Here is a 22,083-nt window from a genome sequence, read left to right as displayed (position 1 = left end):
TGCTCTCACCAGTCTAAGGCTCCTGAATGGCTGGGGTGTTCAACCTTTAATCTCAGATAAAAAATGATGACATAGATAGCTTGGAGCTCACTTGTTAAAGATACTCATTTGAAGACCTCCTCCTGTCCATACTTAGCCTCTTCATGTACACATCAAATATATAAATATCAGTTCCTGTGGTTCATATGTATATAAGTGCATATATTATATATGTATATCATATATAATATCAGTGCAAAATATATGTAGATCATATATAATATCAGTGCAAAATGACCATGAGCAATGTCACCAAACCATTGCCCCAATTTGGATTTGGTACCCTGCACTCACTACTGTGCTTACTTTCAAGAATGCCTTCTTTTCTGAAGCAGCATCAGGATAACTCACATTACTGAACACTAGGCGACTGTTTAATTAGTTGATATGGGTTTGGGAGATACAATTCCCCTTCTGTTTATCTGCTTATTTAGCTGGTTGAACTTCACACTTGAAGATTTAGAGCTAACCAGGAAGCAAGAATTAAATATATGGGACCCAGTAGGGTTTTGCCAATTGTTCTCCAGTTTCCTTTCCTTTCACTACGGTAAAGTTTGCTCATCAAAGATAATTATATTTTCCTTTCTTTTTTTAAATCTTTCTTTAAGTATTTTAATTTTGTCCAGTTTCGCATTTTGAAAGAGGTAAGTGGTCTATTTCGCCAGCACTTTCCAAGAAATTAAGAATCTTTCACTTCTAGGCAGACATGGCCCTTCATGTCTTTCATCTTCATAATGACACAATAGACAGCTTGGTTTCACTGGCTTGTGTATTTTTTTTAGATTCCTAAGGGAAGGTAAAGCCTAAACATATTTCTCCTGTGATTTCCTTGATCATAAGGAGCTTGAATTGAGCTCAGTTCTCCTTTCGTATGTAGACGTAGGGGTCATAATCAGGTGTGTTTCTAGAGACCTTTGAATTTACACTTCCATAATGCAAATATGTACTGTATATGTGTTTATACCTACTTGAGGTAATTTCTTTAGGGCTGTCAGAAGTAGTACTGTGATATTCATGTGGCTTACCACACAAGCTAATTTACCCAAAGGGTAATTATTTGCAGAGGATAAATTTGCCTTGTACATTCCTGTACCTAAGATATTTCAATGGCAACTCAGGTATTTCCATATACCAGTGTATTGCACAGAATGTACATACCTATAGTTTTGAATGAACCAGCCCTAGTTACTGCTGAAATTCTGACAGAAGCACAGCTTGAATTATACTACTATTTTATAAAAGAATGAGGTCCTCGACAACTAAAAAAGGCCAATATGCATAATCTGTTTATTCTTAAGTATGAGTCTGGGATATTCAGCAGGACAGTTATTCAGCATATTCACCAAGGAGGACCCTAAAACATTTGTAGTTCACACATACTTGGTGTGAAAAAAGCCTGATGCAGTTAATCATCAGAACAGAGTAAAGCCTACCTGCTGACCCAAACACATTCTGAAACCAAGGAACTAAAGACAAATGATAATCACAGAATTTGTAGAGCAAGTTCTCTGTAAACGTGCAATCATCTTTGATAAAGCTCTGCTGATACAACAATAGAAGTCAGTGAAATTTAATTACAGATCAGTTTGTTTCCAAGAGGCATTTTTTGTGTAATTACCATTGTTGGGTTACGTGTGAGAACACGCTGTTCTGGAGGCTTTACCACCCTTGTCCTCAGGAGGGGTCCTTCCTTGGATAGGAATATCCAAGCACTCATTTCCTGGGATAAACATTTGTGTTTTGTTTAATTTAGCCTCTTCAAATAAATTTGCTAATGCAATTTGATTAGTAGCCAACTTCTTAAAAAAAAAAAGCAGATACTCAAGCCTTCTTTTGCACAGCCTATCATATCTTCAAGCTTGATGTACATGTAAGGCTGCTAAAGACAGTCTTGAAAAAAGCGTGAACTTAGGTGTCTCATGCATAGACATCAGGCTGCTGTGTACTTCTTTCCTGTAAATGATCTGGAAGATTTGAAAGCCTTATCCTGTGCTTGGAAACTTGGTTGTATAACACAAATTTAGTGGGGGTTTTTTGAACAGGAGATACTTGAATATATGCTATAATAATTTTCTCTTTGGTTTTGATTTTCTTTTGGTTTTGGTTTTTTAAATCTTCAATTGAAGCTGTAAATTCTGCTCCCAGTTACAGTTATCTACTTCCCCCTGGGCAGCTAGTTATTTTCATTCATTCTCAGAAGATACAGCATTAAGGTCATTCACTTGCTACACAGTCTGTCCCTTCTTTGTTAAGCACTACCTTGTATTTTGATGATCTGATAACTGTGTCTTCACAAACCCACAGATTCCACCTTTAGCAAATAGTTTCCAGTAGCTCAGCACATTCTGTGAGGGGCACTCCACATGCTTCAGAGGCAATGCTGGGCCTAATCTAACCTGCAATAAATAACATCTTGCCATGTGCAACAAATTAATATGTAAATTTAGCCAAGTCATTTTATAAACAGCACAACACACACCTTTCACTTCAAAAGATAGCAAATGGATTTACTACTTTTACAAAACACATCTTCAATAGAAATCACTGTCTTTGGTTTCATTGTGGAAGCTACAGTTTTTACAAAATTTCATTTTTATTCTCTGTATGTTTTCATTCCAGATGATGGAACGATGGGAGAATCAAGGCAGCCCTCAAACAAGTGTGTCTGCTCCAGCTATGCCACAGAATATTCCCTACCCACCCACTCTTCACAGGAGTTCATTTCCTGATTCAACAGAGGCCTTTGATCCACGAAAACCTGACCCATATGAGCTGTATGAGAAATCAAGAGCTATTTATGAAAGTAGGCGTAAGTGAAAGCTCTCTTGACCCTGCTGACTATTTAGTATTTAAAATTTTGCCTATGAATGTGTCATTGTTGACATAGTTTCCTGTAATTATCTTTTGTAATTTAAAGAAAGAAACTACATTTCTTTCCAGTAAATAGAGACCATTGTAAATTATTCAAAAACTTTACACTTACATATTTTCCTAGAACTTGCCTAGATTCTTATGTTTGACTTTCATAGGTGTTTTTTTCTTATATTTTTGATCTCAGTGTGTTGACTATTAAATCCTTGATGAAGCACAGTGTATGTGCCACAACATTTTACTGCACTTTTCTTTTTCATAGTCAACCAATAGGAAGATGTGAATTTATCAATGAAAAAAGTTTCACCTACTTTCACTTCAAAGTGATGTTTAGTAAAGATATTTCAAATCTATTTGCTTTTATAAAAATGTCTTTGACAAGCTTTCACATTGTCCTTGGTAGTTAGAAAGCAATCCATAGCACAGAGTACTATTTGAAGACCTATACAAAATAGTACTGAGCAACGAGATGCTCATCTTGATTTAATTTCTGATGTTTTTGGAAATATATCACATATTTTTCACAAGAGTAGAAGGACCTAGACTTATTTACTCCATTTGTAAAGAACATTTTAGCTAAAAATATTGTTCTAAATTGTCTGCAGCCTTTGCACTTACTAAGATCAATTATTTAAAATAATTGACTTTTTTACTGAAAGCTTCTTCACCACTGCCATTACTTGCACGTGCCACCTTTCAACTAATTTTATAAATTACTTGAGCCTATAGACCAAAATATGTTATAAATTACGCATAAAATATTGGAGCTGATCCAGACCAGTCCATTAATATTAGTTAGGCCCAGAGACTGGGAATGTTCAAATTTCTTCAGCATACAAAGGGGTAGTCTGAAGGAAATACATTATTGCCCCAAACACTGGGTTGATACCATTCTTACTTGCCTTGGCCCTCATATATTAGTAACAGCATCAGCATCTCCTCTTTGGCTTTGGTATTCCCAGTCCCCACAAGAATGGATATGCTGGAGGAACAGCAGAGTTCATTTTACATCAACTCCAAGTAAACCCTAATCTAGTCTCAAAGTTGCATTTCATATTCCTCAGTTCTTTGCCACTGTGGCCAGTGCCACCATCTTCTGCCACACTGATCCTATTAGTGGAACACTTTTCAGTATAGATTGTCACCCTTAAAGTCACTTTGCGTAAATCAGACCTTTCTTTTTTTTTTTTTTTTTTTTGAGGGGGACAGTTGTTGAGGTTTTCTGTTTATTTAACAAGTGCCTGAAATTAAGATCCCAAATTTAAATCTATGTGCTTAAATAAATTGCTGGCTTTTTTGAGGAATACCAGGTATCTTAGTCACCCTAAATACAGATTTGAGAACTTATTTAGACCCCTGTAAAAAGTATTTCATCTTCAATTATAAACTGTTAGGCATAGAAACTAAACTTTCCAGTATATTTACAAACACCATGTAGCCCATGCTGGCTGGTACTCTCAAGGCAATGTACAAAAAGAGACTATCATTTTTGAAATTTTAAAACTCTTTGAAGTATGGATCAGGATACTGTGTGGAGTAGGCCAAATAGGTTTGAAAGAAGTAAGACTAGTTTTGAGCGAAGATCGGAAGTAGTTTTCAGACATCTCCCTTTTTCACTTTCTCTTGTGCATTAAGGGCTAGACTAATAAATAAATAAAAAGACTTGCTTGAACTGACGTGTTATTCCCCGAAGTGATAGAATTTGGTATACGATAAATTAGAAGGAAAATAATCCATTCCATAGTTAGCAAGGATTTTATCTAGTTCAGTACCTCTATTGAAAAAACTCTTAGCTTCGTATAGAGCTCTAACGAACAGAGAACCCTTTGCAAATAATCATTTCTCGTATCAGTAGCTTTTAGAAGTGAAGTAGTTTAACAAAAATCTGTACTTTCCACTCAACAGTCAGAACCGTCTTCTGTGGTTAAATTCATCAAGCCAAGAGTGCAGACTTCCTGCATTTAAATAAATATCTCAGTAAGACAATTAAGAAAACCTTATAAATGCCATCTGTACGTATGAGATACATATTAATATAGTATCTTCTTTCATCCTGATCCCCAATATAGGCTGGATCCATGTGTGCCCTTCATAAAAATGTGGGAATATAGATCTCATGTCAACAACAAAGATTCACTTACACCCCAGAAGATTATATATTGCATTACAAGATATATTACACCATTCAATGAAATAATTAAGTGCTTCATTATTATTCATTAATGCTTTCTTAAGTTTTCTGAGCACTTCTTTGACCGACATGAACTCTTATCTTTTACTTATATAATCTACTGTGTTAAGGAGTATATGCTTCACCACAGGAAGAGCTTCTAACACGTAGGTTGGAGTTATGCTAAAGCCTGTGTTTAAATGGTATAATTTCATTTGAGTTCTGTCCAAGAGGCAACTGGAAACTATGCAAGACTTTTTCAGCCAGCTGCCTAGAAAAACTAAGAATTAAAAATCATGAAGCTGCTAGGTCCAAAACAAGAAAGTGAGAGATGGAAAGCAAGATTGCAGTAACCTCGTCCTAGATTTCCTGCAGTGTCCCATCTTCCAGCTAATCCTGGAAGTTTAAATTCCTTATCTTCTTACACTGCTATGCCTTCAACATTTTCTCTAAGATTTGATTCCACAGTTCCCAACCAGATCTTGTCTGCATTCATTCATATCCCTTATTTATAAATAGCTGCCTCCAAAGATCTCTATTCTCCCTGACATTTTTGTTTCATGAATTCCATAAGCACACATTTTAGCAAATTCAATTTGTCAAGCCTTTGAATGCTTTTATTCTCCACATAGTGCTACTGTTTCCTGAAGAGGGAAACAACAGGAAGGAAATCCATTACTGAGTCAAGTAATTGTCATCTAATTTGAGTATAGAGGAGGGAGAGTTTCAAGACAACACATTTTCCTACCATATGGCAGTGTCAGGTTGGTTATTTTTGGGAAGGGCATACCCTAAAAGTGCACAGGAAAAGTTCAGCTACATGGGTTTTTTAAGTACTTCTTATCTCAAAGCAACTTTGTCTTATATCCTGGCAAGACCTTTTCATCTTCATCTTCTGAAAATAGGGCAGAGAAGTGAACAATCATGACCTGGAAAATTCAAAAAGAAAAAAATAGTGCAAGATTTTTGTTTCCCTCACAGTAAAACTCTGGTACTAAATAGTTCATTTTTTTACTTCTATAGCTCTGAATTTCTACAGAGCTTTTTATCATAGGGTTTCCCCACAGTCAGCACTCACCAGGACTTCATAAAAGCCTCCTGCTTCCCAATAAGGGAGGGAGTGAAGCAAGTTATGCATCACAGTGTAGCTCTGTGAGGAGCACAAGCAACATGACTCAAAGCAGAGCAAGAACTAGACGGACATGTTGCCTCTAGCTCATCCCAACCTAATGATAGCAAGAAAGGGGCTTCAAGCAGGAAGTCTCAATGAAAAGTATGATTTTCATTCTACAGGAATGTTTTTCCACCTAAGGAACATGAAGAACCTGCAAGACCCTGTGTGATGGGAGGATTTCGGTTTGTAATGATCACATATGAATCACAAAGCACTACTGCTTCTGCATGGGAAAGAGTTTCGTAGAGACAAGCAAATAATGCATTAGTACAAAACCAGAGTGCTACTCTATTTTTTAAGTTATAGCACCTTTGAAAATTGTTTGTCATGACTTAGCTGTGACCTGTCAGCTCTTCCTTCTTAGATGTCACCAGCCTCTGCTGTCACCTATCACCTGTGCTCAAAGCTCCAAATAGCCAAAAAAGGAGCATGAGGGCTTTCCAAAGATTGAGGAGGATTACCACATCATCTAAAACAACCACTTAAAAGCAAAAAAAGGGAAATTGGTTTATGCTTTCTTTCCTTCTTTCCTGTGTCTCTGCTTTTTTTTTCTTTTTTGTTTTGAGTTTTGGGGGTTTTTTTTAACTCTCTTCCCTCCTCTCTGCTTTTTTCTTCTCCACAATGAAGAGAACCTACCTAAATTTCTGCTGTGATATTATTTTCTCAACTGGACACTTTTTCCTTTTTTCTGTCCTACTATTAATTCTAAGCAAAACCTTTAACTCCTTTCTCCTTAAGAAAACTGTTAGATTGTAAGCGACAGTGTGACTCTTCTGATAACCAGGTTTGGGTATAGAAGCTAGAAAATGGAACATCAAACCAGGAACTTCCTATTAATGACAAAATTATGACTTCATATGCAGCAGATTGTTACAGCTGTAACTGGAGCCCTGGAGTTATCATTAGGAACATTCAGCTGAATTTTAAATTTTTGCTTTTATAAACTCTCCTTATCCTATCTTATATTTTATATTGAACTCTTTTTATTGTAGATTCACAATTTATAAAAACCTTTGTTCAGACACCCCTGCAGGCAGACATTAGTCAATGAGGAGTCACAAAGCTGTTGGGAATCATAGTGCCATGATATTTCTCTAGTTATAATAGAAACTTGAGGTTGTATTCCTCTAAGGAAAGCAGTAAAATAAAACATTTTTTACATTTATTGGGTTACATTTGTACCCACACTTCAGTTAGTGTGGTAGCCAAGGCTGGTGATGTGACACAGAAATGCCAGTAGGACGAATGAGATAAGCCAGTGATAAGCTCTCATTGAAAGTGAAATCTGAACAATTACAGTTCCACCTTTAACTGGAAGGACAAAGGTTACTTTCTTCAAAATCTCCCATGTTATTTTCTCCTCTGACCACAGTATTTTGAATTTCCCACGTCCCTTTCAAATATATCTGCTGTTTTATGCTGGTTTATGTTGGGGTTTTTTTTACTGCCAGAGATTTAAACAAATTGGAAAAGAACCAAAAAAAAAAGTTCACCAACAGCTGTGAAATATGTGAATAGGAAATGTATTTGCATAATTAGCCACCATGAAATAAGGGTCACAGACAAGCACTTCAATTCATATTCACGGGCTACCTTTCCTCTGGAGTATCACTGCAGGTTTTCAGCACAGATATGCATTAAAGTAGAAAAGATTTGTCGGACAGCATTATACTGACCCATAATGTGTAACTCTGAAAATACCAGTCTTGCAGAAAAATACTAAGGCAATCAGGGTTTCCTAAATTTGATACTCACGGAACATAAAAAAAAAAATTAAGTGTCTAGAACTGAATGCATTATCACCTGAGGGGTTTTATGGCATAATCTACAGCTAAGCAGAATTTTCTTGCCAGTGCTTGTTGGCTGAAAAGCTACAGTTAAAAATTAAACTTAAAATTAAAATATTAAAAATTGAAGAAATTTTTCACATAATTGGTACTACAACTTTTTTCAGACAAATTTTCCTGACAAAAAAAATAATTGTCTCCAACATTTTTTCCCATTTTTGCTCATTTTTATGGTTATGGTGCTTTAAAATACATGTATACACATATGTGTACAGATATATATATATGCTGAACTATGATAGCATTAAATACATAATATTCTGAAGTATTGTGTAAAGGGGGGTTTGTATGGTTAAAGGGTTTGGTAAGCAAGAAAATCAGGTTCTAGTTTCAAACCTTCCTTGTATGCAATTTACCATACCTTTCAATATTTCTATTCACCAGTTAGTGTCTTTTATGTCAGTAAGTCATGCCTGCCTTCACTTAGTAAAGAAAAGTATTGGGAAATTGCTAATTAAGGTGTTTTATCATCAAACTCTTCCTTGACCTAGAGTATGAACAGCTGAGGAATAGGAAGGGAATTTCTCAAAGCAATTTCCAAACAGTGCGTGTTGGTATTTTCCTTGCATCTACTGCTACCCCAAGCAACAGCATGTAGATGGTCTAAGAACTTATATTACTAAATGAATATAACCCTTTCTTTTTAATAAGAGATGGTATCTAATAAAAGGAGAGGAAATTTAGCAGACTAATGTCAAATGATTTTGTACTGTTCGTCACTGTAGAAAGAATTACTCACCATGACAAAATGGATTTGTTTTTTATATGAACTGACAGTGAAACCAAAACCATTTTCAAATGGAATTATGAGTATGTCATCATCACAGTACCATGGATGTAAAATGATTTTGATTGCTGGATTGCAAAGTAGGTCCCTAACGACCTCTGCTAATATGAAGTGTCAGTTTTACAGCTGATGGTAGTGTTAAGGATGCAGTATTTCTTTCTCTTTAACAATTTACACTTTACTAAAAGGTATAAAAATAGGTTTTGATCTGTAAAGTGGGAGCGTGAACTTAAGAAGTCAAAGTAATAATTTAAGAGAACTGCCTTGTAGGCATAGGGGAGTTGGGCACGTGCATGAGACAAGTGGGTGCTGCATTGCCTATGAGCTGTGTCAAACTGCTGCTTGCACAGCTTTGGAAAGGACATTGAAGCATAATCACACTCATTCTTCTCATTTGCGAAACTTCTATTTGCCTAAGGCATGGCTAGTACTGAGATTCTGAAATATAAATGTTTCCTCGTGCTAGTTTTGTTCCAGGTATTTAGCATTCAGCAAAGACTGATCCAGAAAACAACAGAATATGGAAAATAAATATTATCATCCCTACCTTTCTTCAACATAATTCTTCCTCCAGAGAATACCAGTGGCTCCAGTGGTGCAAATAGAAATACCCTTGTGTCACATTGTGGGTGAATTGTTCTCCAATGGCTGTATCTTGACAGAAAACAAACCTGCTATTTTCACCATTGGTTTCATTTAAATCAGGATTATGTACCAGGTCTTGTTTATTGCTTGTCTGTTTTCACAAATATTTACAGTTTTCAGTTTAAAAGCTATGAGTGTAATTTATTTTAGACTAAACAAGAAGGCAGGTATGCAAACTTTTTACTGTTCTATCTTCTAATATCAAAATTAATCTTGGCTTTGCATTCATCTGATATGCAAAGAATCATAAAATGATTGCCATAGAATGGTTTGGGTTGGAAGGGATCTGCTTCCAACCCCCAAATCTTGATGTATGGCAAGACTTCTCAAAATGCACAGCTGCGTCCTCGTTCTCAGGAGCACAGGGAGTCATCACCATGGTGGAGATTTGTTCTGATTACAGTTATATACAAATATATACAAATAACAGTTCAGAAGATTTCTTAGATTTTCTTTCCTGATTCTTGGTTCTAGGACAGGTTAGCTGATCTAAAAAAAATTAAATAAGTGAATTTAACAAGTATTTTATTATACTTCCAAGCTCTACTTTGTAAGTACTTCATTCCTGTTTCACATGAAAGACTACAACTACTCATGGCAATGCAGCTGCAGAGGTTCAGCCAAAGGCATCATAGGGAGAATACAGAAATCTTATGTAATCATTTTCAAACTTTCAGCACTTTGAATGCCTCTTCATGGTGGCAGTGTTGGGTAGACTTGTCTCTTTGTCCTGACATCTCCAAAATTGCCTTCTTCTGCCTCATTTCCAATAAGGTAGAGGCAGGACATTTAACGTATTTTAAAAAATCCTATTAAAAGTTTAGAAAATTTCCAAATTAATTTAATAATAAATAAATTGAAAGTTTCAAATTGCTTTGTGTAGTTTCCTATAAACCTAATTGACAGATTTTTATAAAACAAAGCTTGCTAGAGTCTCTCAATATTCTGGTAAAATTACCAGTTCAATTTATCCATAGCAGATAGAAGGCACCAGGATGTGCATAAATGACATGCATTCTGCTCAGCTGAGGACAAGGCTCAGCAGCCCTTCCTCCTCTGTTGGAAGTTGCTTTTCTGTAGGGTCTTTGAGCACAGAACTAGGTGTTTTGAAAAAACTATCTCTGCATTTGACAGGTGAAGACAGTGCTAATTCAGTCCCTTCTTCTATGTTAAACATTCTTCAAAGATCCGTCTTCTTTTGAAGTTTTCTACTATTTGCTAACAGTTTGCTTGTCATATGAGCACAGCTATTTAGAGGATGTATTTTGTTTTCCAAAGTGTCAGTGACATTATCACAATTATCCTGTGCTGCACAGAGACCCATACTGCTGACAGCAGATTCTTCCTAAAATGAACATTGCTTTCCTATGGTTACCAAAAACACAAATCTGCACTCAGGTTTATCTTTCTGGTGATTAGACATTTAAAACTATAAGGCTTGATTCGGCATCTTCAGCGTAGCACAGCTCCAAGTTTTGTATGTGTGAATACCTAAACTGCAGTGAAAACACATGCTAGGTGCTGAATGGTTGATTACAAGATGATAATTAACTCTGTGAGAACCCACATGAAGTTCTGCAAGGCAAAGGAACAAAAGCCATATCAGACTTCATGGGATTACCTTGAAGGAAACCACCTCACTGACAGGTACTTTTGCTAGACCACAAATAACAGTTCCCAAAAAAGGACACTGCTAACTTACCTAAAATATATGGCTGGCTGTCTTAACAGAGCAAGTTGTTCCCTAACTGATTACAGTTTGAGAATGGTGATGATTCTTTCACTTTGCTGCTTGAGGCCAATTCTGGGTGATATTAGAGTGACTGCAAGCAGAAATGGAAACACAGAATGAACTAATGTTACAGCAGTTCTGAAGAGCAATTCTAGCTGAGTGACCAAGAGAAAAAGCTTGTGTGCTTTCAAACCTAAAAGCTTATTGAGACTATCAAGATGAAATTGCTTTCTCTATATTAAAATCATTTTGTCTCTTTTAAGAATTCCATTAAAATCTTGAAGGGCTGTGATTGAAAAAAATCATTTCTCCAAGTTTGCAGTGGAGCAGCATCAGTTTCAAAGGCTTTGGTTTTCAGGAGCTGTGCTGGTGGAATATTTTACGTTTAGATAGCATGTCTCACCTGAAGGATCCCAAATCACTGTACAAAATCCGAAGTGTGTGAAGGAATTGCCTCCTTTAACCATCAAAGTAAAGACATGCAGCCACCTATAAGGTCAAACAGCATAGCCCACATAACACAACTCAATGCAGACAGTAAACACAAATACTACAAGAACATCAAATCCAAACAGATCTCCCCATCCAGTGGACCTACATTTGGACAGGTCATGGCTATTATCTAAATATCCTTACCAAAAAAAATTTTAAGACATCTCCAATTCTGGGAGACGTCTTTAGGGAAATATCTTTGCCCTGCAACAACCAGTTCAGTACTATCTCAAGTGAACTCTGAATTACTCAGCTGCTGCCATTGTAGCCCATGCTGCCTTTAGGAAGCAGTCCCCCAGAAGGCAAGTGGCTTTAGTCCAATCTCTTTCAAAGCGATGCACAGTTTCCCACAGAGGAAATCCTGTATTATGTCTCTCACCACACCCTTCTGTCTTAGGAAGATAGTGTATACTCATAGGTTGCATCACTGTCCTACAAATGCTGTTGCAAAAGACCTTACCCCCTTTATAGCATGAAATATGCATGGTATGGTATTCTTGCTTAGAATCACATAAATGGGATACTTGATTTGCCCTTTTGTTGTGTGTAGGCCAATAGAAATCACCTCTGGTTTGGCATGTTTTGCAGTTCACTCTGGATGCTACCAAGATAATAAACCAGAAATTTTTGTTCAGAACATTTCAAAATTAGCAAAGGAAGCATAACTGAATTCAGCTATGAACTCATCCAGATTCCTCTAATGCAAGCAAAGTAGTTTTATATGAAAACAAGACAGTTATTTGCTGCACTTCATCTACTGAATTACAAATACTTTGAAGCTACCTGCATAAAAAGTATGTTAAAGGGATTTACGTGCATTTACCTTCATGTACAGTCAGTTGTTGTTATTGGCAACATACATCCCTCTAGCAAAATCTTCCTCTTCTTGATGATAAAAGACATTTTGCAATTGAGTTGTATAAAAGCAGGGGTCAAGTCATCCGTGGTCAAGTCATCCAAACACACCCATTAAACTTCCCCTTTTTATTGCTGTACTTGAATAAGCACAAATATTGTCACTATTTTTCACAGTTTTAACCAAACTAAAAATTTTATCTTCATCAGAACCTACACTGTGTTAAAGAAACATTACCACCTCACCATCTTTTTCACTTTGTACAGAAATGGACAGGGAGGTCTTAGTCTAGCAGGACTATGTACATGTACCACGTGGAAAGTCTGGAAGGAGGGGAGGAGAAAGCAAAATTACAAGAAAAAATAGAAATTGCATTTTAATTATTCAAAACACAGCAAAGAAATTGATGCTGCATCTTTAAATAACTTGAGAAATGTATTTCACCTTTAATTCCCCATTTTCCTATTCAGAACAAGTGCTGCCCAGGACTGGTTTTCGAGCGGATTCCTCTGGCAAGTATTCTTCAGCCTTTGTTTTCTGTAAACTAGTCGTCCTTCATTTTATGTTTTAGCTATTCTTTTTTTAATCATTTCTCCAGATGATGGCCAGTCATGACTACCCAGTCACCATTTTATTTTGTATGATCTTTGTGGGGTTGTAGAATGCTTATTCCAAAACTTTTTCTAATAGATTTGCATTTTGACAAAGGAAAGGTATTTCTTTTTCCTCAGTCAGTTTTTGTTTATGTTTTACTGTGTTTTATGTGTACTTTCCTATTAGTGTTCACTCTTTAGCATAAAAGTGTATCTCTATAGCTCATGATATTTAAGATTAAGCAATTTTTTTTTAAAATCTGAATTTAATTCTCTCTTAACTCTATCACCAATTCCCTGCTCCCTTGCTCAACATATATCTTGTGCTGTAAATATGTAAAAGCAAAAACTTCAAAAATCAGGAGATTTTTGGGGTGTTTGAGTCAACACTGATCTTGTAAAATGGCAATGGACTTTTTTAAAAAACAGCAATATTTGATTTCCCAGTGTGATCATGCTGAGTGAACAGTTAAAACAGGCATCCCATACAAAAAAAGGCTGTTCTGACAATCCTATCAAAGTTTTTCTAGTCCTACACAAGTTGGACAGAGATCCTAAATTAAATATAGCATTGGACTGGTTTTGCATAACCCAGTAGGGTTTATACATTGAATAACTCTGTTAGCACGCCAGTTCTTTTTTCTTTTCTTTGATGATTTTCAAACTGAAGTTTTTATTTGCCAGCTTTTCCTCTCTATAAATATCAAGAGGGAATATGTATGCTTTTTTAAAAAGCTACTCACATTACAGACCAGCAGATCCATTACTGTTTTCAAGCTTTTCACATCTTTCAAGAGCATCTGAAACTCAGATGAAGTTATTGTACTTCTGTGTCAATCACAATTCACAATTTATAATTATTTGTATGAAACAAAAATCTTCACCATCTTCAGCAAAGGAGCCCAAATTAGTTTTTTCTTTTCGGTAGGTAGCTGAATACACTCAGAAAGACTGTAAAATTATTACAGCAAAGCACTTCAACTTTGCTTTAATTACAATATAGAAGAGATTTAATAAAAAAATTTATATCAACATTTACAGGATCATCTTGAATAGCAGGTTTATCACTGTAAAATAACATAGCACTTGTTCAACTTGTCACACAGAAAATTAATTAATCATTTTCAGGTACATATTTTCTCAACATTTAAGAAACAACTGCATGTACACTTATCAGTGTGTAGTTCACCCAGCTATTCAGATGAATACAGTGCAGAAAGGTAGCTGGGAGTTGATAATCACATCTTCACCTGTGAGAGCTCACTATTGTTCAGTAACTATCTATTCTGGTACCATTACATTTAAAGCAAATCCCCCATCGTTCAAGAACCAGAAAGAATTTCCCGATGCTCTTTACTGTCCTCACTGTGCAGCAATGATCAGATCCCAGCTTGTCCAATACCATTCTCAAATTCATGAGGGAGCCAGCTGGTTTTATAGCCTAGCAAAATGAATTGGTGTGAGTGTTTTTCTTCCAGGCCAAATGAACTGTTAAAAAAGTTTTCCTGCACACAAAAAGAAGAAACAAAGTGGTATAACTATGAAAAAAAAAAAAAGAGAGAATGAAGTTACTACCCAACCAAGTTAAAGTATTTTTTCTAATATAAATCTATAGTGAGGCAAGGAAGGACAGGGAGCATTGTCATTCTGTCAGAGAATACCCCTATTACATGATCAAAAATATTGACTTTAAGGTGAAAGTCTCAGTAAAACTGGTAGGAGACAGGACATTAAGTTGACTGGAAAGATAAGTGAATAGGAAAAGACAGTGTTAATTCAGTACTGGTTTGTCTGCAAGCCTATTCTTCTTCTTTGGCATTAACCACAAGGTGCTAATCTAGGTTAGCAAGAGAAAACAAAAAAACACATTTTCCATAATGAAGTTATATTAACCAACACTTTGTAGTATTTTGCAAGGCACAGGAGTGTCATTTTCTGTAAGTACAGGCAATTTTATCTGTATGATCAACTGAAAATCTGCTCCAGCAAGAAAACACAAAATTTAGTCTATCTAGCAATCCTTTGTGAGTAAGAAAAAAAGTACCAGAATCCTGGAGAAGCAAGCACTAGAGGAATATCGGATGAAATGTAATCATTTACATGGGTAAGAATACTTAATCAATGGATATTCAGAAATATTGAAACTGCTGCCACATGATCATTAGGGCTTTTAGTAAATCTACCAAACATGAGCTCCTGTAGGAAAAGCACAAAATAGTGAACAACTTACCTGTCTTTCAGAAATAAGAAAAAGGTTCTCAGCCACAGCAAGGCTTTAGAACATATTGCTGATCAAGACTAACTGCCAATATGGAGATAAACTAAGAACTATGCAAAGGGAGTTTAGCAAAAGTTTGTTGGTTGGACTAACCTGGTAACTGATTTTTTACACCAAACAAGTGGTACGTGCTTAATTAATCTATACTTTGCATTTTACAAAGTGCCAGTTATAATTGAAACATTTCCATGTTAGCCTGCAAAAGACAGTGCTTAGCATGAAATGTAAAAACAAATGAATAGAAAGCAGCTAAGCAATTTTACTAAAAGAACAGTTTCTGAGCTGAAAGAGTAATATTATTGAAGAGCCTTGCATTAAGTCTTCTGTCTTATTTTCAAGAATCACTTAAGCACAAAAACCAAGAGTAGAAGTCAGCTCTACTTTCAGAGATGTAAACTCAGTAATCTGTGGTGTAGCTGTCTCCAGAGCAATGGAAAGGTGATCAGTGCAGCCAGTGGAGTCATATCATACCCAACATGAAAGCTGAAATAACCAGCAAATGCATTTGTGTACCAGTCAGTCACCGGAGATACTGTGATATTATGATATTACTGCAAGGCAGGTGACCTAGTGACAAAGGCCACAAACAAGCTCAGTTACCAGTGTCTTCTTTGCCAGTGTCTTTACTGGTAAGGTCTGTGTGCTGTTGGCTTGCAGAGGTTTGCAATAACCAGAAGCTGGACTCGATGACCCAGGGATCCTTTCCAGTCCTGTGTTTTGCTTCCTTAGTGGGACAGAAAAGAACATTATTTTTTAAAAGCAGTTTTCAGTGGCCTGGTGAGAGTTGGCAGGCAATGGACTCCACAGAATTCCAACTCTTTAGGAAGGAAGGCTCTTCTGAATGAGCATTGTGGCACAGTCAATTAATCCACAGGCTTCCAAACTGTGTTAGGGCTCATAAAAAAGTATGCCCCTATACAGTATTTTTTAGCCTAAACTTTTTCATGGTCAACATGGCTTACCTATTCCATTCTAAATGGGTAGAAAAACAGCCTTTTTTAAAAAAGAAATAGTACCCCTTATTTTGGAGTCTAGTGCCAACACTGGTTTGAATCAGCTTTGTCAATTTATTTGAGGGACGTTTTCATCTCAGTTTGCCAGAGCAAGTGTTCTTCACAACCTGACATTCTTATACTTTTGTATTGTATTCCCGACTGTGCATATTCATTCACTTGTGCACAACAAAGGTAGTGCTCATTTTGTGACAGACTGCTGGAGACAGTGCCTTTGAGTGTTAAACCTGGGGTACAGATGATTACACTGTGTCTATCTACAAAGCTGTTTCCCTAGTGCTAAGCCCCATCCTTGTATGTGGATGCTAAAAAGCAGGAGCAGAGGAATTTTCCAGCTGCCTTTGCTTTTTATCACCACACTTGTAGGCACAGCAAACCAGGTAAAGTATTTCTTTCATCTGAAATTCCTTTGCCTCTCAAACTTTTAAATTATTTGCATTAAGCTAACATACTGTACACACACAGACTTCATTTGTTCCTTTATTTAGTGTTGAGACCCATCAAATAAATTGAAAAAGTCAGTATAATAAACTGGTTCTGTTTGGGTTTGCCTTCTCAATTATATGAGAAACAAGTTGGTAGGGAAAGGTAATACTTTTATTTTACCAACTGAAATATTTGTGATTCAGTCTCACTTTCCCCAATATAGATTGTTGAAATAATGCACTATGCTGCTGTTTACAGAGGATTTTTATTGCACGGTCATAATATAGAGCCAGTGCATGTCATTCTGTATCTGTCTTTGCAATACCTGACTGAAACAAATTAGGCTTTAATCCGAGACTACACCTGGGATGTGCCCAATTCTGCAGTTTATGAGGTGTCCACTGATGGCTCTGAGGGGAGATCTGTAAGTGAGAGCTGCTGAAGTACCATGTTTCAGCCATCTGTAATCGCTCCCATACTGAGGGAACAAGGCACAACTGGAGACACTTATGAGCAGTTTGCTGAAATCTTCCTTATCATCCCTTTTTTCTCTTGGGGTCAGCAACAAGCTGACACTGACCAGAAGCTTTTGTGTCACAATGTATAGACCAGAGTGCAATTCATAGAAAAGACCATTCCTGTCAATCACTGCTTAAGGTGATGAGCCTAAAGCATCTCTGAGCATGATGACAAAGTGACACTCACAACAGACAACAGACAACTTCTTAGTCCTCTGAATGCTTATGGTTTTACTTTATAATATTTGAAATATTTTCAGTTTAAACACTGAGAGTGAGAGGTTTATAATGATAATTTTCATCAAAACTCCTTATTGAGGGTATTACCTGAAAGTGGAATATTCAAAAGCTACATTACATAAAAAGACATATATGTATATATATATATATATATATATATATATATATATATACACATATCTGTGTTTGGAACTTAAATGGCCTGTAATGATTTTCATATTTTGTGAGTTGGGCTGAAGTATCTCTCTCTCCCATTTCAGTTTATTCTTTATAGGATTTCATGAACTGCAAGGAAAAGACAAATTAAGTACCAGAGGTGGATGAACAGCAGTCCATTATACAGTCAGTTTTAGGAAGACATATTTATAGCCTGTATTTTGGACAGACTTTTCCATAGTGTTCTTCCGTGAATGTATTCTAGTTTGGTTTAGTTTATTCTACTAAACATAATCATCCTCCAAGAGACACCTACATTTTCAATTCTCCTCCTTGTTTGTGGCCCATTTGTTTCCACCAGCTCCAACCAGGATGCCATTAGTCACATGCAATGAACACAAGGTGGGAGGGAAATTGGTGCAAACTCTCAAGATAAGACCAAAATACTTTGCTCAGTGGGATTTCCCTTTAAACCAGGTCCCGATTACAAGGAGCTGGATGTTCACCTTCGGAGAATGGAGTCTGGGTTTGGCTTCAGGATCCTGGGAGGAGATGAGCCTGGACAGCCTGTAAGTTATTTCTTCCTGATTTTCCTTTTCCTTCCATATTCTATAATCTGTGTAAACGTCAGAAAAATATTACTACATAACTGAACCCAAATGAACACCATGTTAAGGCTATAAGTAAAATTACTTTTATTCATCCATAGAAAAAGACAGAACTGTCAGGTTGTTCACATCTAAAAGATGTCACAGTAAATTAAGTTAGAATAAGAAGGCATTAAGGCAGAAACAGAGCATCACTCATCCCATTACTGCAGAGTGTGATCTGGCATCTCTTAATCTTGACTTTCCAAAATCAAGTTTACGCAGAAGATTCTAAAAATCCAATTATGTAAGACTATCTATAACCATGTTCAGAGTAGGCAACTTGCATGCAAAATGTATGCATAAGGTTAAAAGACACAGTCAAAAATGCAGTTTATTTCTAGAAACAGAAAACCTCACCAGGGAGTGATAGTCAATGTTCCAGGTTAGATGACAACATCATGGGAGGCACCAGGAATAAAACCAATAGCTTTATACCATTAGGAGGGAGACACCTCTGTAACCAAATAACAGGTAACAAAATGAACATAGATGTTTTGCTAAAAATATATAATATAAAATAAACCATACACACAATATTTTAAAGAAACATTGTAGAAGCTCAGAAAATAAGGGTCAAATGTGCATGAGACATCACAAATGTGTACACATTTTGATAAATTACTGATCTATCTAAATGCTGTAATTTTGAGAGCAGGCATAATTAGTACTCCTTCAGAAAAAACTCGATGGTGTAACTATAGTTTGACAGCTGGGACTAATCTCAAGTCAGTAATGATAGTGTTTTATTATCACAATTTTAAGCACAGTCTGAGTCCTGCTTCCTTACCACATTTCTGAGATAATGTATAATTAATTATTAGATTTGTATATTCCCTAGTTGATAATTTATATATTCCATATTCAAATTAATACAGAATAGTATATTTTTCACGCAGGCCTTAAGGTTAACCGGCACATGGCTTTGAGAAACAAAGAAGCTCTTATATTTTAAAATTGTCAACATCTGTCAAAGTACTGATAAATCTTAATAGTTTACTGATGTCTCCCATAAAAAGAAAAGAATGCAGTGTATTCTGAAAAAGGATGCTTCAAATGCTGTTTGAAATGCAGTCTAGTTTAGAATAAGCGTTTTGAATGATTTTGCAAATATAAAGTACAGCTGCCGAGAAGGACTCCAAAACAACACTGCTTCATCCCCTACACTTGCAGTGTGCCTGTCCCAGTGCACATGAAAAAAGGCCACTGAGCCATCATCTGCACATTCTCCAACTAAGCATTATTCCTGTCCCTTCTGGATGGCTCAGCCAGTGTAAGCTCTCAAAGCACACCTACTGGGTGAACCCAAAAAGGAAATCTGTTAGGTGTTAGTGGAAATGTTCCATTTTATCTTTTTATACTGTGAGCAAACGGCACTAGAAAGGCACTACCTTCAAGTCCAAGTTGGATGGAGCTTTGAGCAACATGGTGTAGTGGAAGGTGTCCCTGCCCATGGCAGGGAGATTGGAACTAGAGGATTTTTCCTTTCCAACCCAAACCCATTCTATGATTCTATGAAGGTTTGGAAGTCTCCTTCTACCTGCTCTGGACAGTAATGTCTAATGTCATTTCCTATCTCCCAGGAACATATCCCTGGCTACAAGGCTGCTCCGTATTTTGTGAGAGTGTCTCTTAGTGTCTCCTTTAGTGCGTTTTTCATTACAAATGGATAATTAAGCAGTCACAGACTAAGCATCTGACTGGCTCTGCTTGTTGGAGTTTTATGACAATCTCATGGGGAAAAGTGCAGCTCAAATGCTTTATCTAAAAGATGATTATTTATATAAAACTGAATTATTTCAACCTAAAGGACTAAGGAAAAAACTCATGTAGAATATCTGAGTTTCTGATAGTTCATATTCATAATACATGCTGGAGCTGTGAGAGACTTGAGTCTCTGCTCAGCAATCCAATAGAAAGGAAATCTGAAACAAGCCTTTTGCCCTGCAGCTACATGCATTATGCACTGAAGTGTTACAGAGGATAAGCTCCTTCTAGTGTCTCTTCAGCAAAGGACTGACCTGACTTTACTGTCCGAAGTCAAAGAGCCATAGCTGGATACCAAGTGCAGAGATAAGCACCTTGCTATTTTTGGAGAGCAGGACCAAAAACGCTGCCCTCTGTGAACCACTCTCTAACACATTTCACTGGCTTGTTGAACAATTGCTCCCAGCGTGCCCTTAGCCTCAAGGCTGCTATCTCTATTTCATGGTTTGCACATACAAAAGCATTTTTCCCTGGGACTTATCAATCCAATGGGCTTTATGTCTCTTCGCAAACATTTCTCAAAGTCCTCAGGAGTTAATAAGACCCTGACTTGAAGCTGAGGATTGTACAAGGCAAAAAGGCACCTTCTCAGAACTAAGTGTTGCAGTGCTGAAGTTTTCAATTCCCACTCCCTCGTTGTTGCCCATCTTCTTGTTTTCACTGCTCAAATTCAACACCAATAAACACAACAGATGTACTCTTTTTAGTGTCCCTCTATTTTGTATTCAGAGTACAAGACTTCTTAACTCTGCTCTCTCTCCTCCACTGCTTCTCTGCTCCCCCATGGACAGCCCACCTGCAGCCTCCCATTCCTTTCACCTCCAGAACAGGAGAAGCAGTTTTTGCCTGTTCTCCAAACCCCTGCCTTTCCTATGAAATAAGAACTGAGACACTTTGAAATTTTTATTTCAGCTCTCCTGCTGTGCAGTCAGGTAACACAGAACAAAAGGAAGCTTTTGTCTTTGTGGTTTGATTTCTAAAAAGGAATATAGATTCTTCACCATAAGGCAATAACTTTTTCAAAGAAGTAGAATCCAAATAAAGTTATTTTAGAAGGATAATACTGACACTATAGAGGGACTGTAGCTTAGTTTCCTTCTAGTTATATCAGCTACCTGGCACCTTAGAAGAGGAAAGTGCTGCTGTACTACTCCACTTTCTATATTTGTAAGCATAAAAATGCTTTTGAAAGGAAATACTTAAATTTATTCAGAAGTTTCAAGACTGTGGGTTGTTCCAGTTCCAATCACCTCTCAAATCTTATAATATTGCACTACAACAGCTATTTATCACATCTCCCAGTAATTTGAGGATTTAGGGATAATCTGTCTCTGTTATGGAATTATAATACTACTGAAAGGTTGCAAAAACACATAAATTGGAACTTTACTGAAGTTGCAAATTGCTGTCCCAAAGGGGAGATCTATTTTGCAGCTCAGACTCAGAATCACAGGAACATACACATAATTTCTCTAAGAGTTTTACCTTTTCAACACAGATGGACTGGGATTTTTCTCAAAAATGTCTGCAAGATGTATTCTGTATTCTTTTTATTATCAATGCCAAGACACATTCTAAGTATCTTTCTGCATTTCTAAGACTTAGATATCTATAGAGCAAAATATTAGGCTAAGACCATGCCTTGGGAAGTCCTATTATAGCAGCGATTAGACAGAGTTCAGATGACTAGCTTGGATTTAGACATCCCTGACACTCAAAATTAGGTGAATCACCTTTTATGTGTATATACTTAAATTTTGCTATGTGCCTGTGAACCTACTGTGTTGTATTCAGAGAAACTAAAATACAAATTCTAATAATTACCAAGAATC

At 36.6% G+C, this 22,083-nt stretch overlaps 1 protein-coding gene across 2 annotated transcripts in view; it reads left to right on the top strand.

Annotated features, from left to right (window-relative positions):
- MAGI2 (membrane associated guanylate kinase, WW and PDZ domain containing 2) overlaps positions 1–22,083 on the top strand; it is a gene marked incomplete at both ends in the record, with an annotated part of 715,368 nt that overhangs the window by 626,711 nt on the left and 66,574 nt on the right. For both annotated transcript variants that reach the window (XM_082279816.1, XM_082279815.1), the window contains 3 exons: positions 2,659–2,848; positions 13,084–13,125; positions 18,315–18,406. In XM_082279816.1, the coding sequence (XP_082135942.1) occupies positions 2,659–2,848; positions 13,084–13,125; positions 18,315–18,406 (324 nt within the window). The remainder of the gene's footprint in view (positions 1–2,658; positions 2,849–13,083; positions 13,126–18,314; positions 18,407–22,083) is intronic.

The sequence above is a fragment of the Coloeus monedula genome (assembly GCF_965178545.1).
Source record: "Coloeus monedula genome assembly, chromosome: 4".
Classification (NCBI taxonomy): Eukaryota; Metazoa; Chordata; class Aves; order Passeriformes; family Corvidae; genus Coloeus; species Coloeus monedula.
Note: the sequence above shows the minus strand (reverse complement) of the source record. Positions and strands in the feature narration are given on the sequence as shown.